Genomic DNA, 23249 nt, shown 5'->3' on the forward strand with positions numbered 1-23249 from the left:
CTCGCTCCTCTCGCTCTTCTCGCGGCCTCCTCTCGCACCCTCTCGCATCCCTCTGCGCTCCCATCGGCTGTGTCTCGTCCTAGTGGCCATCAAACGGCCGCGAAAATACGTGCGATTACACGCGGATTTTCCAGCGTCGCCATCCCGTTGACTCCGGTGAGTAAACCTGCTCTGCTCTGTCCCCCTCCACCCTCCCCTCCTGTCGAAACAACGCCGGAATCCGGAACGGTCGGAAATTCAATCGCGCGAAACAAAGAATCGTCGGCGAATAGCATCATCCTTGTCCCGCGACGCGCATAAACGGGAAACCGAGCAGAGCCGGCGGCGGCCTGACGGACATATTGATTCGACCCGGTGCGGTGTGTGCGAATTCGCCCCCTAGTGTGAACGTACGAAATATTCGATTAGAACGGCCAACGGAATTCGCGCGTATCGATTCCGCCGGTTCCCCGGGCCCGAGTTTTGCCGCCCGGACCAAGTTCCACCTGAGGAACAACCGTAGACCCGGGACGGGGTGGTAGCGCGCCGGTTAGGCGAAACGGGACCAAACCAAGCCGAGAGTGCGCCGCCAGTTCATTGCCGCGGCCATTACGCGATCCGGAGGGCGTGCGATCGTTGCGACGCAGTTGGATCTCCATTCCGGGCTCCGTTTCTCCTCGGGTTCTCCCCCACGATCCACAGAAAATTCACGGTGCGAGCGTTCTCTCGCGATCGATCACCAGGTAAGTGGCCATCGAACCGCCCCGGGACCGGTGTCGTCGGGGTCAGTCTTCGCCGGGTCTCCTCTCTCGCCGTATAACCTCCTGCCCGTTCGGTGATTGCGTGACGGTACCAAAGAATTACGTGGCGGTTTCGAAACCATCCAGCCGATCGAAATCGGGAGAAGTAAGTCGATACGATCCGGTCCGGATCGATGCCGAGAACCGATCGTTCCGGGGACGGGTCGGCGGGTTCGAGCTCGATGCCGGAATCGCGAGCTTGGAATTGCTGGTCCGCGAAATGGCTGCTCCGGTCGCTGTGCCTATTATTAGAAAAGGCCGGTGGATGCGAATCGGTGCGCTCTATCTAACGTGAAATGCAGTTTGCCGCTCTGACAGAGCCGTGAACGTTAACGGCGACGGTGCCCGGGTTGCACGATTTTCGTTACAGAGGAATAATATCGATCGCTGACGGTATTGGGTCGCGAGGGCATACTCCATGGGAGGCTGAAGCCGAGACCCCCGACTCTCTCTCTCTCTCTCTCTCTCTCTCTCTCCTTCTCTCTCTCTCTCTCTCTCTCTTTTCTCTGTTTCTCTCTTGCCGCCTGCGCCAGGTCCGTCTTTCTTTTTAGGCGATCGAGCGAGCTACCGCGCGCACACCCGCGCCTCGGATTTTTCGACGTGGCCCGCGTGTCGTCCGTTCCGACGAATCAATACCTTTCGGGGTTCGCTAGCCAGTCTCTTCGTTGACACGTTAATATTAATTGTCCACGCCGATACGATGCAGAGGCGTCGGTGTCGCGTGTAACGAAACCGGCCGCGCACGTCCGGGCACACCGGACCTTTTCGATGCGTCGCATCGGCGACGACGCGAGAGTTCGTTCAGCCTAATCCCCGAGAAATCGTCTTGTAATCGGATTCATGGTAATAATCGTGACCGGCCACGGTAATCCAATATTTACCCTGCCGGAAAAATGCAGCCGGGGATCGATAACCGGACTCCCGTACGCTCCTAAGCGGCTCGTTACGACGATAGATTGCTCGGTTACGTGTGCCCCGCGAATCAGGAACCGGAACTGAGGATCCCGAATCGGCACAAGCTCGTAGAACAACGGTTCGTGGTTTTTCTTCTTGCTACAGGTGGATAGAATCGCGCGATGGTGACCACTAGAGGACACAGGCAGCCGTGAATGTTTTATGCTCGGTAACAGTTCCAATTAACGGTTGGAAGTAACGAACACTATACGCGACTGTTGTGCTGTGCTTATTCAAATTGTATATGATTTTCATTGGTATGTGTACTTGAAGAAAGGGGTTTACACGAACGATTCTCATCACGTCAATTTTGTAATTTTAGTACTCGCGAAAGACATGGACAAAGCTGAGTTGAAAGCAGGTTTACTAAAAGATTTCTCGTGAAAAGAATTTTGATAATTTTAATAATCGTAATAGACAAAATCGGGAATGTCATACGGAGGTTTATTAAAACATTTTTGTAATTTTAGTATTTGCGAAAGACATGGACAAAGCTGAGTTGAAAGCAGGTTTACTAAAAAAATTTCTCGTGAAAAGAATTTTGATAATTTTAATAATTGTAATAGACAAAATCGGAAATAAGTCATACGGATTAAAACATTTTTGTAATATTAGTAATTGTAACAGGCAAAATAAGAAAAAATCATACGGAGATTTATTTAAGAACTTGTCTTAAAAACGTTTTTATAATTTTGGTAATTGTAATAGAGAAAATCAGGAACAATTTACAAGGTACTTTACTTAAAAATCAAAAGATCAGTCAACAATGGGAGTTTGCTTAAAAATTCGAAAGATCGGTAACACTAGAAAATAACTCAACAATGTATACAGAGTTCACAACATTTTTAGGAATTGTTACTTAGTACTTTTGTGTGTTATCTTTTATTCAAATTTAATCGAGTCATCTTTGGCGGTAATAACGTCATTGAGATATTTAAGTCTAAGTGTTGGAGTATTTGTGTGTCTCATAATATGTGTTTCGACTAAACACAATATAACTACTATGTATTCAGTTACATCATTTTCTAATTTTACTGACATGAACTTCAGACTTCTCCGTTGCTACCGTGTTGTTTTACAATACGGATATTCAGATTAATATACACATTTCGTCTACTAAATATCGTAAATGTAATTGTTCGCTTGATTTACATTGTATGTATTTTCAATCTTTACATTAAAATTAAAGAAAACATTATGTGCGCAATTATGCTCATAATTCTTTGAATATTACTCTACTAAAATCATTATATTCATATGTGTTACATTTTTTGATAAAAGGACTTGCAGTAAATTAGATACAAATAAATTCATTAATAATGTTGCTATAAAAGTACGTGGTACGTAAATGCACGAGTGATGATACACTTCAGTAAAATATTTACATTTCGAGTACCATACATACTCAAACTAACTCGAGCTCGCCTTCGAAATTTTTTGCACATACCAACATTTACCACCGTGAGTTTACAGATTGTAAAATGGGATCTTTGAAAATCTGGGTCAAAATATACAATCAAACTGATATAAAGTAATTGCAATGTATATTGGAACACGAGGCAATTTTCTGTTCTTTAATTGGAAATAGTCGATTAATATATCACAGTTTACTTCTCGCGGAGCATCGATATTTTTTATTAGAACAAGCGATACCTGCGCAAAGAATTGACGCAAAAACAGCAGAGGTCGGAAAGAGTTGAATTTTCAGCGAGCTAGTAGTATAAGCCAACGAACGGTCAGCCGTGACGATCGATCGATCGCAATATCTCGCCGCGAGTATCAATCTTTCAATTTGTTCCCGTCATACAGATCCGAACAACAAATAGCCAAAATTCCGTGATATCGAATTCTACTCAATCAATGCTGTGACGTGTACGGTCAATTATGCGAGAATCGAGAGGGCTCTGCACAGACATTGCACGTTACGAATTAATTCGGTCGATATTTGCTTGCTGCGTTCAGCTCGTCTCTCTTCGGTACTTCCTAATCCTATTTAATGACCATAAACGCCGAACTAAAAATTAACAATCGAAGGAACCGAAGAATCGGAGACATTTCTTCATTGTTTTTCATAAAAATCACAATTTCCATATACACCAAAAATATTATTAAAAGTTCTTTCAATGTTTAACATACGGTGGTGTCGAATCTAATTGTTATGGAAAAGTGGACAGGTGGTTAATAACGGCTCAGATGAGATTACTTAATATAAATCAGGTTGAGAAAATTAGATGTGTGTCGTAATCTATCGGCCACTGCTCTTTTGAGATCGTTGTCGCTTCGATTAGGCAACGCTACTCGGTTTTTATTGCGTGCCGTTCATTATGAAACCAAACATACGTGATTACAGACATACGCTGACCTATAGACAAATATATTTGGAAACATTACGATTTATTGAAAAAATTATTCGTGGCCGACAAAACGAAAGAATTCGGCCATTATTTTCGCACCAACCAATAACACCATTCTGAAAATAGTCAGCGACCTTCAGCCCTTGACTAACCCCGTGTAGGGCTGAAAATGAAACCAAAGTTAAACCAGATACGTCTTAAAACACCTCGATTTATTGGAAAAATTATTCGTGAATGACAAAACGAAGGAATTCGGCTATTCGCACCAACCGATAACACCATTCTGAAAATAGTCGGCGACCTTCAGCGACCCTTTAGTCGTTTCAGTTTCCAACCACCCCCGCGTAGGGCTGAAAATGGAAATAAAGTACCCACGGTTCCGCTTGTTCTTCCAGGTGACTAGAGTACCCTCAGCATGGGTAAAGAGAAAATTCATATAAACATCGTGGTGATCGGCCACGTAGACTCGGGCAAGTCGACCACGACCGGTCATCTGATCTACAAATGCGGCGGCATCGACAAGCGTACGATCGAGAAGTTCGAGAAGGAGGCCCAGGAGATGGGCAAGGGCTCGTTCAAATACGCCTGGGTGTTGGACAAGCTGAAGGCGGAGCGTGAACGCGGTATCACGATCGACATCGCGCTGTGGAAGTTCGAGACGGCCAAGTACTACGTGACGATCATCGACGCGCCCGGCCATCGCGATTTCATCAAGAACATGATCACCGGCACGAGTCAGGCGGACTGCGCCGTGTTGATCGTCGCAGCCGGTATCGGCGAATTCGAAGCTGGAATCTCGAAGAACGGGCAGACTCGAGAGCACGCGCTGCTCGCGTTCACCTTGGGCGTGAAGCAGCTGATCGTCGGCGTGAACAAAATGGACATGACCGAGCCACCCTATTCCGAAAGCCGTTTCGAGGAGATCAAGAAGGAGGTGTCCTCTTACATTAAGAAGATCGGTTACAACACCGCGTCCGTCGCGTTCGTACCGATTTCCGGCTGGCACGGCGACAACATGCTTGAACCGTCCCCAAAGACACCCTGGTACAAGGGATGGAAAGTCGAACGTAAGGATGGCAATGCTGACGGAAAGACGCTGATAGAGGCCCTCGACGCCATACTGCCGCCGTCCAGACCCACCGACAAGGCCCTTCGTTTACCGCTCCAGGATGTCTACAAGATTGGTGGCATCGGAACTGTGCCCGTTGGTCGCGTCGAGACTGGCATTCTCAAGCCAGGTATGTTATGCTTTTTGAACGATAAGAATTGTCAAAGATGGCGAGATCGGTTCGTCCCGTATATCCGCACAGATTTTCTTGGGACCCCTCGCGGTCCTACTGTTACTCACACAAGTATTCGAACGCCCTTTAACACGTTAAATGCCAGAAATCAATCCCAGAGATTGTTACAAAATCAGTGTAACTTAATTAATGAAACCGAAACTAGAAATTTAAAATGTATTATAGGGGATGCTGTCTTAACCCCTTTGAATTCTAAAGATCCTAATAAATTTCGGTTTCTCTGGGCACGTCGCAATAAAAATGAATTTCTTAAGCTAGTCAAAAATCACTGTCAGTCATATGGCAGTTAACGTGTTAACGCTAGGTTTGCGGTTGCAATTATTGCGATTGCAAAAATGCATTGATAGGAACTTTATTTAACACATTTATTCCTTGAACCATTGAATTTGGTGGTGGGTTTAATTCTTTTAATATGGAATTTGGAGTTATTCCTTGGAATATGTATTATGGTAAAAGCTCTGTTAAAAACTCTAGTTAAAAATCACTGTCAGTCATATGTGACTGACGCGGCAGTTAACGTGTTAACACTAGGTTTGCGGTTGCAATTATTGCGATTGCAAAAATGCATTTATAGGAAATTTATTTAACACATTTGTTCCTTGGAACATTGAATTTGGTGGTGGGTTTAATTCTTTTAATATGGAATTTGGAGTTATTCCTTGGAATATGTACTATGGTAAAAGCTGCTAAAAATCCGGCTGAATATATTCTGAATATTTTTATAAAATAATCCGTACTGGCCACTTTTAGTGCTCCGTAAACCTAGTGTTAAAACAGAATTAAAATCGGCCGATTTTTCTCCGCAACTAGAAATATTGGTTCAATACATCAACAGATTTTGATAAAATTGCAACTGGTACGAATTCCGTGAAAAATCAATAAAGGCACTTGGGCCCGTCACAAATATTTCAAATATGTGTTTTGCAAATGTACACACGCGATGAAAATATCATCGAAAACTGATTTAACTTTCTAAAACGTACATTTCGTTCCGGTATCTCCGGCAACGGCTGTCTATCATGTGAACGTTTCCGGCGCAGGTATGTTGGTGACATTCGCTCCGACCGCTCTCACCACCGAGGTGAAGTCCGTGGAGATGCACCACGAGGCTTTGACGGAGGCGTTACCCGGCGACAACGTCGGCTTCAACGTGAAGAACATCTCGGTGAAGGAGCTGAGACGCGGCTACGTGGCAGGGGACTCGAAGAACCAGCCTCCCCGAGGGGCGTCCGACTTCACCGCGCAAGTGATCGTCCTGAACCATCCGGGACAGATCAGCAACGGGTACACGCCTGTGCTCGACTGTCACACCGCTCATATCGCCTGCAAATTCGCGGAGATCAAGGAGAAGTGCGACCGTCGTACCGGTAAAACCACCGAGGAGAATCCGAAGAGCATCAAGACCGGCGACGCGGCGATCGTGATGCTGCAGCCTACAAAACCGATGTGCGTGGAAGCGTTCCAGGAGTTCCCGCCGTTGGGTCGTTTCGCTGTACGCGACATGCGTCAGACCGTCGCCGTAGGCGTCATCAAAGTACGTGGTCGTTTAGCGTTAACCCTTTCCATGACCCGGGAGGCTCGCGAATACGCTACTGCGGCTCTGGGCAATCGCAACCCAGTTTCATTGACGTAAAAATGTTTCAAATGGAAGTTACAGGATTTAGAGCAATTAGTAATATCAGCTTTTTTGACAAGTGGGTGCCTAAAGGAGACACGAAGGTCACTTTCATTCTTTTTTCGCAAATCAAATGACATTTTATTCGTCCTATTGCTTAGCCTCTTAATCACGGCGCGCCTGGCCTTCCTTTTCACGGAAGCCACTACAGTGGCGTAATCGTGAAACTGCATCTCCGATGTGAATGTCAGAGGTAATAATTGACTGGTCGGTTTGTTCGCAGAGCGTCACCTTCAAAGATACCCAGGGCAAGGTCACAAAGGCCGCGGAGAAGGCCCAGAAGAAAAAGTAACCATCAAGCTTCCTCGGAAGCTCGCAGTCCGTTGGTTGGCTCCCGGCGGGCGTCTCCTCGTCGAGGGGATTCCCCTCACGGATGCAGTTCGCCGCGGCTGCTCCATTCAACTCATACTCAACTAATTATACCAAAAATGAAAAAATGTTGTGCTTACCCCCGTTACATTATCCGGTAGTGTTGAATCCGCGCATCTATCCGAATCTGCACATTCAGTTCACCCATGCCCCGCGCACACCCCACATATGCTAGGTGGAGTTCTTACGTTTTTACTCATTCTTACATTGACGAAGATATGTGTCCAATTACAGGTAATACTCAGTTCCCTTGGACTCTGTGTAGTTAGGTTTTTCAATTAAATACATACACACATTACAGTACACACCGAAAGACGACAAGACCGGGATGACGATGTCGACATTCGAGGCAGCGGTTCGGCGGTTCCTCGATTTTACTCGCGATTCAGATTTTCTGTTCTCCATCGTAAACGTAAGCGGCGTCAATGCCTGAACGTATACTTCTCTCGGGACTGTTTTTCGAAAAGAAAACTAGTTTGACTCGCAAATCGATCACCCCTAACCGACGACGACAACAGGCCGTTCCAACACTCTCGCGCGTTGCGTTAACCCGCGATCACACGGACAGAACGCGCCGCTGCCTCGCATCCCCGACTTTTTTAATCGATTTATTTCGAAGAATTCGTTAAGGCTGATTTCTTTGAAGACTTGGTTGTTGCCTCGCTGCAATTAATTTTATTACTTCTATAAGATTGTATTTATCTCTAGTTAGGGATCATTAGACTACTGTACCCCCCTCCTTGTCCCTGTCGCGACCCGAGCGAAGCTCTCTCACGGCGAAAGGGGAAAACGAAAGCACCCTCCTTTCGCTCACAAGCGGGCCTCGCGTTACGGGTTGCTCGTGTTAATCTCCGTACCCCTAATAGACGCGTTCTACAATTGTTTTGACCCTTAGCCAGTATTATGTTGATGTAATAAAAAAAATTTTAATTGCAACTCCTAGTCTTATTTCCTTCAACCCTCAGGCCCAGGAAAACAGCCCTCAAAGTTGGGGATCGAAAACATTGACTTGAGCACACCACTTCATTTCTGATTTGGTTTGTTTACACATTCATTTTCAGAAATTGTGCAAATCAATTCCATTAATATTATCAACATCTTTTAGTCGTGAACTGTCCACGTCCTTTATGCTGGTTTGTACTCCATACTAGCTGGGTTATCTTCTGCAGCAATTAACGATATTGAACACGATATTCTAGTTCAAAGTATTGTAAAAGATTATGTTATAATCTATGAAACACATTCTATACCCTCTGGTTTCCGGGATACTTCAAATAATGTGTTTGCAAGTTGGCTTGCTTATGCTATTTTGCGTTTGGTATACTTAATAATAACTTGAATTCAAATCATTCAATCATACCGCGTTGAAGATCATTTTGGAGAGTAAAATGCATTTTAGTTGTTTCGATAGTAGTCGTAAAGTTACAATTATTAGTTATTTCACAACTAATTGAAAGGTTTGACAGTTTCACTCGACCATTGGTTATAAGCGTTCCATCTAACTTGTCAATATGGTACTGTTTAGGAAATTTTGAGTTTTCAGGGATATTTTTAGTTTCTTTAAAAAAGTATACGTACAGGATGGGCCACTTAACGTAACCTCCTTAATAATTTTCGTTATTAGTGGACCGATCAACATTTTGTTTTGCCAAGTCGATAAGATTTGATTGTTTCTGTGCCTTCTTTTCAAGCTTTCAAAGTCACTTTCAATTTTTTGTTTTACACAACACTATAATTTTTCCAACTTCTACAAGGAAACACTATTAATAAAATTGTTATCTATTCGAAACGAAACGATTTGAATACGAATTTTGAACAGAATTATGATTATATAATATTGACCTTTAATATTGACTCAGAGATGATTAAACATTTATGAAATTTTATTTATTTAATTGTCTGCCTCGTGGATTGAAGACAAGTGAAGTGACTAAATTCTATTTACTCTCGAATATGAAAAAGCATTCGGAAGTATGGATTTTACAGATATAAAGAACATCACAATACATTATGGGCATGTAGGAACAGAAGCACACTCCTATGGTAAATATAATTTATTCCGGATAAATTCTTCATTAACGTTACAACTAGACATGGTATGTACAAATATATATTTAATGCAATGATCTTACAAGAATTTAGTGTAATGCAGGTCTTGGTCAGTCTTTAATTGCTGAGGCCCGTTTCGCCGGAGCGTCAAGCAGTTTCGATCCGCGTCCGCGATCGAACACGTGACACACAATAAATCGCAGAAACTAAACACTTTCTTCTTCGTACATACGGGACTAATCACATGAATTGGAATCGATTTAAAAAAACGAAAAAAAAAAACAAATAGCGTGTAGGCACTTCTCTCGGTCGCCTTGCGTCCCGAAAAAATAGAAATTTCGCCGGTCGACCGAACACATTAACGATTCTTTGACGTTTCTGCCGAAAAGACACATCGCAAGATCGTTCGTAATGTCGGAAATTGAATGTAAGTGAGAGAGAGAGGGAGAGGGAGAGAGATTGAGAGACAGAGAGAGAAAAAAGAAAAGAGAACTGATTCTTAATACTAAACGGCAAACGTCGATGATACGTAGAATTCCACGCAGAAATTGTGACACAGCGACACAGTTCGTCGTTCGTCGGGTCGAAGAAATAAAAAAAAAAACGAAATGAAGAAACAGAACGGAAACAAAAAAAGAAAAATTAGAATCAAAGCACGGAGGAAACGAACGGAACAGAGACAGAGGATGAAAACGAAACGGGGATGAACTGATTTCGCGAGAAATAAAAGAACAAGAAGACCAAGGAGGATCGGGACTCGACGGGCACAACGATGCTTCTCACCTACGAAAGAGAAAAAGAAAGGCACGCCGAAGCTAAAGTAACCGGTAGGGGCTCGACGCCCTAATACTCTATCTCTACCTCCGATCTCTATCGCTCCGTCTCTCGAATCTTGTAAATGCTAAGACAACCCACAGCCTCGGTAAATATACAAAAATATCCTCGACACCTCCATTCTTCGTGTAACGGGTATGGTAATAAGCAGTGTTCGTCGGATCTTACGAACTAAAGAACCAGAAAGAAACTTAAACCACGATCTCCTCCCCATTATATCCAGCAGCAGTTTCCCTCTATGCTAACCGCCGACCCCCCGGGAATAATTCGCTGGATCATCGTGTAACGATCAGCTCGTAGATCGATTCTCGTGCTCGCTCGCCAAGTCAAGTAGCTCTACCAAGAGTGTTCATACTGTTCATGAAGTATGCCTGACGTACGCGAATGGTACAATTGTATCGGTGAGTCGAGATTGGGGCGTCGTGTCACGTTCGAAAAAAAAAGAAAATAGCCGCGCAAAACGCCGCTCGCTGTTTTATGTCTGCTGATGCGTCGGGCTGTGATGATTCGACCACGCTGGAGGCTGATTGAAGTTCACCGAGATCGTCACCGGATGGAGGACCGTGTCCGGCCCGGTGTCCGGGATGAAGTTCAGGTGTGGCCTCAACAACGACGCTTCGACTGTCAGGGGAACGTAGAAAGCGCCGCCGTCGTGTAGAGCGAAAATCGGCACCCCGTGCGACGAGGACGGCTTCTCCGCGGGGGTGGTCGGCGGAGGGCTCGACTTTATCCTCTCCGCGGAGAACCTTTGCTTGATGGAGCTCTTGAACTTGTAATTGGAAGGCTTGCAGCTGGCGGTCGGCGGCGTGCTGTGCGAATGGGTGCTGTGATTGCTGTCGTCGCTGACGATCATCGGCGGCGGGATGATCGTCGACTGCAGGGGACGCTCCGGATCTCCGAACGAGCTCACGCCGGAGCTCGAGCCCTGGTCCGAGTGTGCGTTCGGCTGACATATCGTCGGAATGCTGGTGTGAGCGTAGCCGCCGTTCACGGTGCCGTTCGACGTCGGCATCTCGGGATGAGGGAAGCCTAGCCGGTCGCCTGAAATTCGATTTACCAGTTCAGAGATCGAATCGTTCGAGAATATCAAACATCGGTCCACGGGGTAAGTGTACCGACATTGAAAAAGGGTATCGAATCGATACCGTATCGTGTCAATTGAATTCTATCGGTGAGAACGTCGGCCTAATCTTCGCAAGACGCTCGATTACTCAACTCGCCGAGAAAGAGAGGGTTATCTATGACACTCGATACTCGAGTGTGTACGACATATACATATTCATTCGATCCGATTATTGTAATATTCCATTTGCTAGAGCCATTCTGCCCCTTCGAACTTTCCTATTCCAATCGGTGTGCGGGCTTGGTGTATTAATCTTGATACTCACTGGTAGCCAAAATCCTCTCGCAGTGTTGTTGCAGATGGTTGATCAACTGCACACACAGAGAGTCCCTAGCGAAGAAACCTTCCACCTCCACCAGGAAGTGCATGGTCTCGCTGAGACACTCTTGGAAACCTAGTCTATAGTGTTCGGCTGCTGTGGACGTCACCGTTGAGTGGGAGACGCTGTCCACGCTGTCCTCGGGGTGCGTGGGCGCTGACGTCACCGCAGGGTGCTTCGTTTCTGAAAACGTGGCCAACAGCGAATTAGAAATGGAGTACCGTCGCGATTGGGGACGACGCGTTGTCCGATAGGCAACTTAGGCATTCCAACACCAATACCACCAAGCGAAAAATGAATTTATTTAGATTTCTAGTCATTTTTGTAACAATATTTGAACGAAGAAATTCATTTAATAATCAGTGTTAAAAGTGACGGAATACAAGAGCTACGGACAATATGGCGTAACACTGAGAACAGCTGGTAGTCCATACTGATTAGTACCTTGCCGAATATTTTGAAGATGCTTCATATGACGAATGGCCATTTCGATGATCTCCGTCTTCTCTACGCGACCTCTGCCCTTCTTCAGATACTCGGCAGGTATGAGTCTGCTTAGGTCAGCCAAGCAGTTGTTCATTCGGTCCCTTCTCCGTTTTTCGATGATTCTATGAGACATTGGATCTTGCTGCAACAGAACAACGAAAAGAAAATCGTTAAAAGACGCATACGACGAAAATTTCGATCGGATTAAGCTTGAGGAAAAAGTCAGTGTAAGAAACGTCTCGCTGGAGACGATCGTTATCGTATAATTTCTTGCTTTCGCGATGTAAACGAAAGCAACGTTTTTACATAGTAGCCAGAGACCTAGTGCGATAGTTATCTGAAACCTGAATTACGAGCACGCTCGTCCATTATCGTTCTAACGTTATCGAAAGTGATACAAACTTTAGGGGGAATCCCCCATCGGTTCTCGTGATTGTGTGTCATTCGACGCAGCAAACACCGAGCCTTTTGAATTACTCATGCCGAGATTAGAGTGTTTCACATTGCCCAAAATCGCGCACTAATCGCCCATTGTCGAGCCAAAGGTACAACAAATTCGGATGTTTGTGCAAATATAGTACGCTACTCGATACGAATAATAGATTCATAGTATCAAAAGTTCAAAATGAAATAAAAATCATGCCCCGCCAGGGCCTTCCGTGTCACCGGTGACCACTACAAATGCATAAAATCCGCAATCGTCGCTCGTCCTGAACCGTGCAACGTGAAAGAACCGTGTTTTTTTTCGGACGGTGAAAAGGAAAACATTGTCCGTAGCTCGGGCGAACTTTCTCCAAATTTGCTGACAGGTTTCGGTCGCGGTGTACGGAGGTTGGGTCACACGGATTAAAAATTCACCTCTTTATTCAAACAACGCCTTTTCCGCAGCGGTGACGAGTGCATCGCCGCCTCGACGTGACTGTTCGCCGGGTAATATTGCATATTCAGAATATTGTCCATACTATGCGTCACCATTATGTTAAGAACGGTCACCGGAGCCTCACCAGAAGAATCGAACGTCGCAAACACACTAAATCGTTCTCCGCGCTACCCGCGCAGCGCTCGGAAAGTCACTGGTCAACCCTCGTCCGCGAGTCACGAGCCGAGCGTCTTCTCGCAGCTGCTTCCTGGCTGGCTGTTCGAACTCGACGACTAGCCGGTGAACAGTGTGTTGACAAAACAACAACAACAACAACAAAAAAAAAGATTCACTGAACGAAACACCTGTGCTCGATCGTTTATGCTCGCGAAGTGATCGCTGATACGGGGCACACGCGACGTCGGAGATTCTCTACGGCGCGACGGAAGGAACTGGATGGATGCGTGCTGCGGCACGGCTTGGCGCACAATGATGCGAATTGACGCGTGAGATGACACCGGTCCTCGGTTGTAGAACTGTGCGTGCTCTGATACGGCACGAACACGACTGCGATCCACGGGCGGCGGCGCTTACGTTCCTTTAACGAGGAGGGAGATGTCGCTCGACGATGACGCCGCGGTGCTATCACGTGTTGTAAACGCGATGCATAACGCCCAACACGTGAGGAAACACGTTCCGCCAAGGAAGCTCGCTCGGGAATTATCTTTCGCAGCACTTTTCCCCGGTCGCTCAATGAAACTGATCACTCTGGTCGACCGATCTCTACCTATTAGCCGCTGTGCGAGCCTCGGAATTACCTTTCCTGCCCACAAGACTAGGGGAACGTCGGAGACGAAAAAAAAATAGGGCAATTTGTTCATTTTTATTTGGCGAACAACGTGAACAACGTTTCACACTTTGGCTCAGTTGGTCAAACTAAACTGCTGTTGCTCCGCATGGATTTATCTGGAAAAATGTTCATTTTCCTGACAAATTCATAGAACAAAATGATGGGACTATGTATTTAACACTAGGTTCACGGGACAGTGATTTTTGACTAGGTTTAGACATTCATTTTGATTGTGACGTATCCAGATAAACCGAATTTTATTAAGATCTTTAGAATTCGAAAGGGTTAAAACAGCATCTGTAATACATTTAAAATTTCTAGTTTCGCTTTCGTTAATTGAATTACTCGGATTTTGTAAGAATCTCTGGGAACGATATGTGGCGATTAACGTGTTAAGATTGTAAGGATGCATACGTGAGAAATTATTTAGCAAATTTATTTCTTCGGGTATAGATTATTTTTAAAATATTGCTAGAAATTTGGGTAGCACGTTCTCGTTGTTTTTATAAATTAATGCAAAATAGTTAGCGCTCCGTAAACAATGCTCCGCATTAGAGGATCGCTCGTGTCGAGCAAGAACCAACCGTGAAGAAGTGTATAGTTCTTCGACGTTTTTTGTTTTCACCGATTTGAAAGTGAAACCCGAATGGATAACTGTTCTCTCACAAAAAAAAAGGAAAAAAAGATAGATTAACCGTTTCGTTCGAACTCTGATTTTCATTCCGGACGTGGTTTCGACACGAATAGTTACATATCTAGAAAAAATTCAGACTGTCATCGGGATCACGTATTTTTCTATGCAAAGAGCACACTGCACTGCCTTGAACCAGATACTCGCGTGTACGAGAGTGCGATCGTTAGACACGTGACGCTCGCTAGAGTTTCGTGAAAAATTGCGTCTCACAGACTGTTAAGAATCTGACGTAGAACTGGCGGCCAACAAATATTCGAAACCGGTCGTACAGCTACATAATCGTATCCATCAATATGACTGAAAATTCTTCCATCGATGCAAAAAGCGTTAATTATAGAGAGGTGCCGATTATACCGTGGATCTGTATGCAAAACAGAAAATTGTTGTTTGGAACAGAAGTTGCATAAAAGTGTATATCCACATTTTATGCGACAACGTTCCTGAATTTCTCCGCTGTCCCCACGGTTTAACGGTTTTATCCATTCATTTTTGTCATAATTGTCAGCCGTGAAAAATGTCATACTTACATAAAACCCGCAACTTAATCAGAAGCGTACGCAATCCGCGATCTAGGCATGATGGACACTAAAAATCAGCTGTAACTACGAGAACAATGACTCAAAATTTTCTGTAAAAACTACCAGTTGACGCGATGATAAACGTCGATTATGCGAACCTGGATCGTCCAAACTGATATTGCACCGTCGCTATCTCCACCACTTCTGAGAACCAGCGCAGCGGTACCGATCGACGTAGCATTAGTTCTATCTAATTACTATCTGTTGCTCGTATGTACGTATATATTGCTTAACATACATATATCACATTGCAAATTAAACCGAGAAACCCTCGCACAACTTTGTATACTACCGCAATCGACACGTTTTCATAGCAATATTTAGATTAAAATATCTGCTAAACTAATTAGTCTTCGACGTGCATGGGTTAATACTTTTTTACAGAGAACACTGGGTTGATTGTTGCATAAAAAGTACAAGATTCCACTTCACGTGCAACATCTACACAAATGTCTATGTCCACTTCTATACCGTGGAACATCTGTACAAATAATTGTACAACGCACAATTTAGAAGTTATTCGGGTTGGGTGCATAAACCTGTAGATTAGAATAGCATTTCGCGATCGGAGCACCTCGTAAAACTGGATTCTGAAATCGATCGTTTCGTACGCAACGACCTAATAGCCGCGTAAACGCGATCCCCTATCGCAATCTCTCGTAGATCTGGTCGCGCCGAGACATCGTCGAGACGACAACAGCAGTTCCCGAAACAGTGATCGTTGCTTTGAATAATGAAGTGAAAGGATGGCTCGCGTGCAGATATCGTTCTGGCAGCAAACACGGTCGCTGGTGGCTGTCGGGACGGCAGAGCAGCAGCGTTCTGACATCAAAACAGCTCGCTGACCCCCGACATCGAACCTTCCACTCGTTCGACGCGACACGAGCGCTAGGCAGCGAGCCTGGCGATCCGGGAAAAGGAGATGAAACGCGGGGAAAAAAGAAAAAAGAAAAAAAATTTGCGGGAGAACCGCTTTAATGGGGTCGAGTTATCGACGGTCCGGTTAGAACCGGACCGGGGAGATCTTCGGCGGCTGACATCGCAGCTCGCGTTCTGACCGGGGTTTATCGGCAAACGGTTGACCACGGTGGCCCCTGCGAGTGTTTTTCAAACGATAACCGGGCATCACCGGATCCAACGGCTCCTGCCGCCATGACTGGTTAACAGCGGAGCTGTCCGCGTCGCGAGCTGCTTCCCCTCGCAACTGTGCAACGTCAACGCGACGAAATCCAAAACGGAGAACCGTTCGGTGAGTGCTTGGTCTCGCATGCATAGACTTGCCTCGTCCTACTAAAAAGTCATATACAGTGATTTCTCTATATATGTCGCCAACGCTTGGACGATAAACGTCGCGGAATTGTCCCCACCGTCGCGGGCTATACCCCGTGAGGGGCCTCGAAGGACGTCGAGGAGCGCAAACATAACGCGGCTCGGGTATGTCTCCTGTACGATACATGCCGCTGGAAAGACCCGTATATTGATGACACATATCGAGAATTCGCTGTACTTAATAAATTGTATTATAGTCGTAGGACTTCTGTATCGTAAAGAGACTGAAACGAATGGAATTTCGAATTCCACGAACGATTAGAATTTGAAATAAAGCTACAGTTGACTGCGAGCGTTTGTACAGCTGGTAATAAAATTGGCATCAGCATGGCCGCTGCTATCGAAACTTTCTTCCTTGAGAATTCAAATTGTAAGAAGAAACATTTATTTCCCAGCAACCGAACGCGACGCAAGGTCGGAATAAATAGGGAGGAAAATGAAAGCGCGCATTTGATTTTTCGAAGACGGTGTGTGCGTGTGTGTGTGTGTGGCGAGTAACGTGTTTTCCATTCGACGCGCGTACCCGGAAACGTTTTCTTGTCAGTGGAAGAGTTCACGACGTAGGTTGAAGAAAACAGAAGAAGGCCTCCGGGGGAAGTGTGAAACTGCGCAACGGCGGCTGTGCGGAGATAATGCGAGTCTTCTAAATTAAAATCTAATCAATGGGCGGCGGGAACGAGCGCGCGCCGCGTCTAAACAACTCGAAGAAGTCTGGTTTCCCGGCGCTTGTCATAACCGACCATTCGTCCCGATATTGAAGGCTATGGTCGCCGCAGCTCGATGCACAGAGACGGTTCTCGACGAGCAACAAATTTTCTGTTTGTCATCGGCGTCATCGGCCAGCGTCGTTTTTCGCGAGAGTCGGCTAATTCTGGAATGCCGTCCGTCTGTCCACTGTCCCTTGCCGGCGAACGATCACGTTGAACGTGGAAGATACGTTTACGAGGACAAACATGTGACTACGTTGATTACGGACGGCGTTCTGTGAATAAACACGTGCTGTTTTCAGCAACCCTGACGCAATCAGCAATATTATTTCTGCCACGTGCGAATACTATGACCGGTCCCCCGTGAACGCGAACAATCCATGAGAAATTATTTATGGCCCGAATTCGCGCGGAATAGCGAAAATTATATCCGCGTAATTGTTGGTCGACGATTCGATCTGCACGGTTGAATGTCGCTATCGGAACGCTGCGCCTTGCTTTTACAGGCGCAACGTGATCCAGTATTGGTAGCACGAACGCTAGACGATTTTTTACACAGAAATAAATTGTTAATATTGATATTAAACAGCACGGACTATTAAGTGATAAGTAGACTGCGGATTTTATGCATTTACGACAAGAATGAGTAGGTGTATTTCGCAACAGTAGAAAGATTAAAAATCTTTAACAATGTCGATATACCATTTTTAGCGTATAAAAATTATTAATGAGCAAAATCAATTTTTACCTAGCTCCTGTAGATTGCAATTGACGTGTAAAAATTGTATTTTGCGTGAAGATCCGCAGTCTAGTAATAAGTAAATAAAAACTTTCCGCGTGAGTTGCAACAAACTGGAGTGAAATAGAAATTTATTTTCTTAATTTGTTGAATAGGTTGAAAGTAAGTCTTCTTCAATTCTTCTTCTTACTGTTTTCAATTACGTCTACTCATTTTTCCCATGAATGCATAAACTCAGTCTTCGTCTGGCCTAACAATTATTATTTGTTCTTTTTTCTTACAGAGGAATGAAAGTCAACAAGATTTTCTATAAAATAATCTAATAGTATGAAAAGGATGTAATCCCTAATGGCAGTTCTGTATCCGAGAAAATTCATTTTAAAAATTTATCTGACGTCTTTAAGTTTATAGGAAATCAATGGACAGTTTTGTATAATTCCATTTTGTATTTTAGATTCACAGTTCTATGAAGAATGATCTTACGACGTGATTTTTAACACACCCTATGTACGCCGTGTACGTGTGGTACTGACTACGTACAACTGGCTCACGTGTTTGTTTATTGCTTCCTGCATCTACTCGTAACCACTCGTGAAGTGCACGTGAACGCGCAAATTTGCAACATTCTTTTCCCAGTGGTAGACGTATGTCTCTATGCAGAAAAACAAATTGTATGCAAGTTTATTTATAAACTTGCTGAATCAGCTGCGTTGTTTAAAACTGCCCACTATCTACAAACCTAGTGGAATCTATAAATAATAAATCGCGTTCCTTTGCTAAATGCTCGCATGAATTTGGTGCACTCCGGATTCAACATTTCTTGTTGTTTGACTGAGGCTCTTTTTGCATTTGTGACAATAACAATTAGCGTATTAAAATCGTTACTTAATTACTCAATTTCTGATAATCCTGATAAAAATGTGTCTTGTCTTATAGCCCCTTGCCTTATAACGAGTCAGGCTCGTGATATGTCAAATAGAATTTATAAATCAAGATACAATTTTATTTCTCTGTTATCAATATCGATGCAGACATACATTAAATACAGATTTAGTTTCTCCGCTAGAAAATCGTTAAGAACGAAGTTCCGCAGCTGCGAAGAAACCGATACAGCAAGAAGTCGATGCAAACTATTTGAATTTTGCATAAAAATCCGCAGTCTAACGATTACAATGGGCTTTCAACGAGGTCGATCATTTAATTCGCATCTGTGTTTTTATGAATCTAAACCACTGAGTGCGTGGAGGGTTGAAAGGTTAGGACACCTCGGGAAACGTGTGCTCTTTTGTTACATTGTTACACCGTAGTCCGTCACCTATTTTCTGCATGGTCGAGACCGTAGGTTAGCGTTTGAACAAAAGTGGCAACTCTGACACGGTCAATAACATCTGCGACAATGTAGACGTCCCAAGCGTGACCGTTGAAAAAAGCGATAGGACATCGATACGTATTACGTACTTACATACACGAGATACAACAATCGGTCACGATAACTTGTATTAAAGTCCAAACTAGCCGGCATTATTTTCCAGAATCAGTATTACACTGGTGTATCTCTCGCGCCGGTCCATAATATGATTAACCTCCGATCGGTTATCGAGAAAGCTCCGTTATCGACTTCGTTAACGACATCGCGCGAAGTCCAACACGATACACTCCGTTACAACGCACTTGCCTCTTATTCGCCGGAAAGCTCATAACAATCGTTACGTCTACGTCAAGCCTTCGTGACGCTTCCCCGTAAAACAAAACTCCGAGGAAACTCTCATTTTCTTGATAAGTAATCGATAATGACGGGGGGGGGGAGTAGGGGATCGCGGAGAAAGGACAGCAAACATTGCATCAGGATGCTGCGCAATCGACTAACACTTACAGCAGAGTAGTGTCCTAATATACGGGGAACAGATACGCGCGATATTTGTCAAAAATTTATTCCTAACAGAGGAATAATGTTTACCAACATATCGGCGACATTTTTCTGGTAGTAATTGCGTCAAACACGACGCAATTCGATCATCGGTGGGTCCTAAGCGTTCAGATAATAGGACAGTTATTGTTATGAATTATTATTACCTAGCTGGATTGAATGTTTACTGATTTGTACACTGTGACGTATATCTAAGCTTTACGTTAAACTGTTTGGGAAACACGTGTTTGGATAATGAAGAATTCAGACATCAGTTCGGATAATCGAGGTGATACTATATCGCGAATTGAATGAGTAAAAGTGATCAGAAGTGTGTCGTGTTTGGAGTCGTTTCAATCGGAAAACTGTCGCGAATATGTTGGTAAAAGTTTTGTTAGAAAAATCGTTAATTCTTAAACGAAATTTTACAAGTCATTAATTCTGGAAAGAATTTCCACAAGATTCAAAAAGACTGTCTATCTCACAGTTTACACGTACACTGTACACTCTTATCTGTCGTAGCATTAACGTCGCAAATCTGCCACTGCAACCCGGTGCTGGTTCTTCAGCGAATGCATTGATGCGGCGTAAAATTCCAGTTTCATTCAAGAAACGAATAAAGCTCAGGTGACTATCCGGTATCTAGGAAACGTGATTCGCGATGCTGTTATCAACGATTACGGTTCTTCGATTTCTACGACAAATAAAATTATCGCACGATCCGTAACTGTCTAGTCATTCCCGTCTTCTTGTTATACTTCGCCCGACGAAGATAATAACGGGTGTTCGTGGAATTAGCGATTTCGTTGAACGGAACCGATACCGAGCTTAACCAATCGTTGACTAGATGGCATCACGTGCTCAGCGAATGAATGAGTCGCGACGTTTTAACACGTGTGAACGCGAGTGACGAACCAAGGGACGAGATAAAGCATATCTTCAAAATTGATTGAGTCACGCGACGGTCTTATTTTAACTTCTGCCTAGCTAGCAAAATGGTTCTGTTCCAATCTAATTTTCTGGAATTGGCCTGTGCTCGACGCCGAAATTCTATTCACTTGTAGGAAAAGGGAAGAAACGATGATTATGGTTCAAGAACCAACAGTCTTCCTAGAATACGATGCCGTACAATTGGGCACTTATAGAAAAAGATTTTTGGTATTCTTCCGATACGGATGACGAGGTGTTTACTCGTCATGATGTTGCGTAAATCACATCCTCAAAACGAACAATTTGTCTATTAATAAGCCCATCGCAAGCCGTATAATCGCGATTCATAGCAATCTGTTTACGTCTGTCTCGATCCATCATTCATCGATGTCTAGCGACTCGCAAGCATCCATAATGTGTTCGGAGAACCGTTTTCGCATGAGAAAAAAAAAAGGCGGTCGATTCGTACGTGGCCGGGGTCGTCGGTGTAATCGATCGTCGAAAGATTAATCGCGATTACGCAAGAGTTTACAACGGACCCCCGGTTGTGTAACCGGAGATAAAGTCTCCGAGATTTTCGCCTGGTTCTCGGTCGAACAACTTGGTGACAACTTGATTTGGCAATCCCGATGATTCCGAAGATATAGGATTGTTTTCGGGGTGACTCCGCAGAAACGAGTCAAGGATGCTCAGGAGCGTCAACACTCGAAGCCGCGGACGCAAAGTAAATTATTTTTAAGCCGGCGGTAAGTTCGCTTCACGAAAATAAGCGTGAGCTTACGCTACTAATCGGTTCGACTCTTTCGCAACAGTTCACACCGGCCAATTGTATAATATCCATTTACCTAAATAACGTCGGAACATCCAGTTTCAGTAATTGATCGGGCGTTGCGTAAAGCAAGGACCGCAAGCGGCCTAGAACTTTCGAATTAGTTCTATTTAAAACCGTGGACCTTTCTTTAAAAATAATTTATTACAAGGAAAAGTTTCAGTTTAAACAGAACCCACGAAATAATCTTTGTACCTGTCAAATACAATGAAAATCGCTCAAGTTTAAACACGCATAACTTTTGAACCACTGATCTCCTGGGATTGAAACTCGGATTTTCGGCGTTTTCTCGTCGAAATCTACAAGGTTGCATAAAAAAGGTTTAAAATTTCTGGTCTCCTGAGGTGAAGTTTAACCTATTTTGCCTATCAACGTTAAAAGAGTTCTCAATCATTGCTGCAATTACTGAATACAATTTAACGGATAGTAACAATATTAAATAGTGATCAATTGATATTGAGACTGTTTGTGTCTCTCTTACAGAAGCTTTTCTAGTAAACATTCTAAATAAATTCTAAATAAATATCTGTCGTATAAGGATACTGTCAGTGTCATTCAACAGTATTGTCACATCCATCGGTATTTATAATGTAAGGATATTATTTTGTGAGCAGTTCCACGGTTCACGTTTTAAACGGAACCTGCTAAGAAGTGCCATAACTTCGTCGGTCTTCGATCCAGTCACTTTCCCCGATGACTCTACAATGCTCGAACGTTGTTATTCGTGCATGTCCGATCAAAATTATTGCGTATGTTTAGCAGCAGTTCACTTATGTAAAAGTAGCACGACCGTCGGGGGATGGTGCACTCCTTTGAATGTGACACCGTAACTATACCTGTGCTGCCTACTATCATAGTAAATCCAACTCTTTCGAATAAACTTTTTGATCTAAAATAAGCTCAAATAGGACACACTTAGAACTGCAGGGTACTGTTTTTTTTTTGCAACTTTCATGTAACTGATATCGAATAATTTTTGATTACTCATTACATTTTCGAAATATTATAGTTCATGAATCGTTTACAAAAACGTTTCTATCAATCACACTTATTTACTGAAAAAGTACTGTTGAAAATCGGACATTTCATATAGAGATATGTAACAATATTTGTCCAAATAATTTCTTTTGGTAGGGGTTTCGCATAAAAATTTACGTGTTTATCTATAAAAATAATTTAACGTTGCTTTTGCAAAGCAAAGCTATTGTCACGTGTACGCAACGCGATTAGCAACGACTATATATAGGATATATCAGCTGACGCATTTCATTTTTATAGAAATTAGCGTTTTTAGCTCGACAAATTTTTCTAATACCATGATTACGGAAGTGATAAATAACGGAGAGCTAAAACGATCGAAGGTGTATTAATAATAGCATGTCTGGACAGAGGGAGTTCATTTTTTACAATTGCCTTCGACCTGTCATGCGGAATGGATTCGATAGTTGAAAAACATCCAAAGAATTGTTCTGTATTAATAAAATTTCGAAATACATAGATATATTGTACATTGTATATTTATATGACAACATTACTTACTCCTTGACGGATATTTTTAGAAAAATCCTGAAGAGTATAGTGATAG

The 23249-nt window shown here is 43.7% G+C and overlaps 2 protein-coding genes across 6 annotated transcripts in view; one reads left to right on the forward strand and one right to left on the reverse strand.

The window, feature by feature from the left end:
- Positions 1–8368, forward strand: Ef-1a-f1 (translation elongation factor eEF-1 alpha chain). Of its 3 annotated transcripts, none has more exons than XM_076789923.1 (4): positions 1–156; positions 4483–5325; positions 6429–6922; positions 7287–8368. In XM_076789923.1, exons 2-4 carry the CDS (start codon positions 4503–4505, stop codon positions 7353–7355), a joined length of 1386 nt encoding a protein of 461 aa, XP_076646038.1. In that variant the 5' UTR covers positions 1–156; positions 4483–4502; the 3' UTR covers positions 7356–8368. The 3 variants fall into 3 exon arrangements, with proteins under 3 accessions (XP_076646038.1, XP_076646037.1, XP_076646039.1); XM_076789922.1 differs by lacking the exon at positions 1–156 and adding an exon at positions 310–722; XM_076789924.1 differs by lacking the exon at positions 1–156 and adding an exon at positions 864–885.
- Positions 8369–9471: 1103 nt separating this feature from the next.
- Cwo (transcription factor cwo) overlaps positions 9472–23249 on the reverse strand; it is a 44436-nt gene continuing 30658 nt past the window's right edge. Inside the window, exons 1-4 of one of the 3 annotated variants that reach the window (XM_076789927.1) lie at positions 13248–13869; positions 12202–12385; positions 11704–11940; positions 9472–11356 (exon numbers count right to left, since the gene is read on the reverse strand). In XM_076789927.1, the coding sequence (XP_076646042.1) occupies positions 10791–11356; positions 11704–11940; positions 12202–12376 (978 nt within the window). In that variant the 5' untranslated portion in view covers positions 12377–12385; positions 13248–13869 and the 3' untranslated portion in view covers positions 9472–10790. Of the gene's footprint in view, positions 11357–11703; positions 11941–12201; positions 12386–13101; positions 13870–23249 lie in introns of those variants that run through there. The other 2 variants (XM_076789926.1, XM_076789925.1) reach the window with 2 other exon arrangements.

This window comes from Halictus rubicundus, chromosome 6 (genome assembly GCF_050948215.1).
Source record: "Halictus rubicundus isolate RS-2024b chromosome 6, iyHalRubi1_principal, whole genome shotgun sequence".
Taxonomy (NCBI): Eukaryota; Metazoa; Arthropoda; class Insecta; order Hymenoptera; family Halictidae; genus Halictus; species Halictus rubicundus.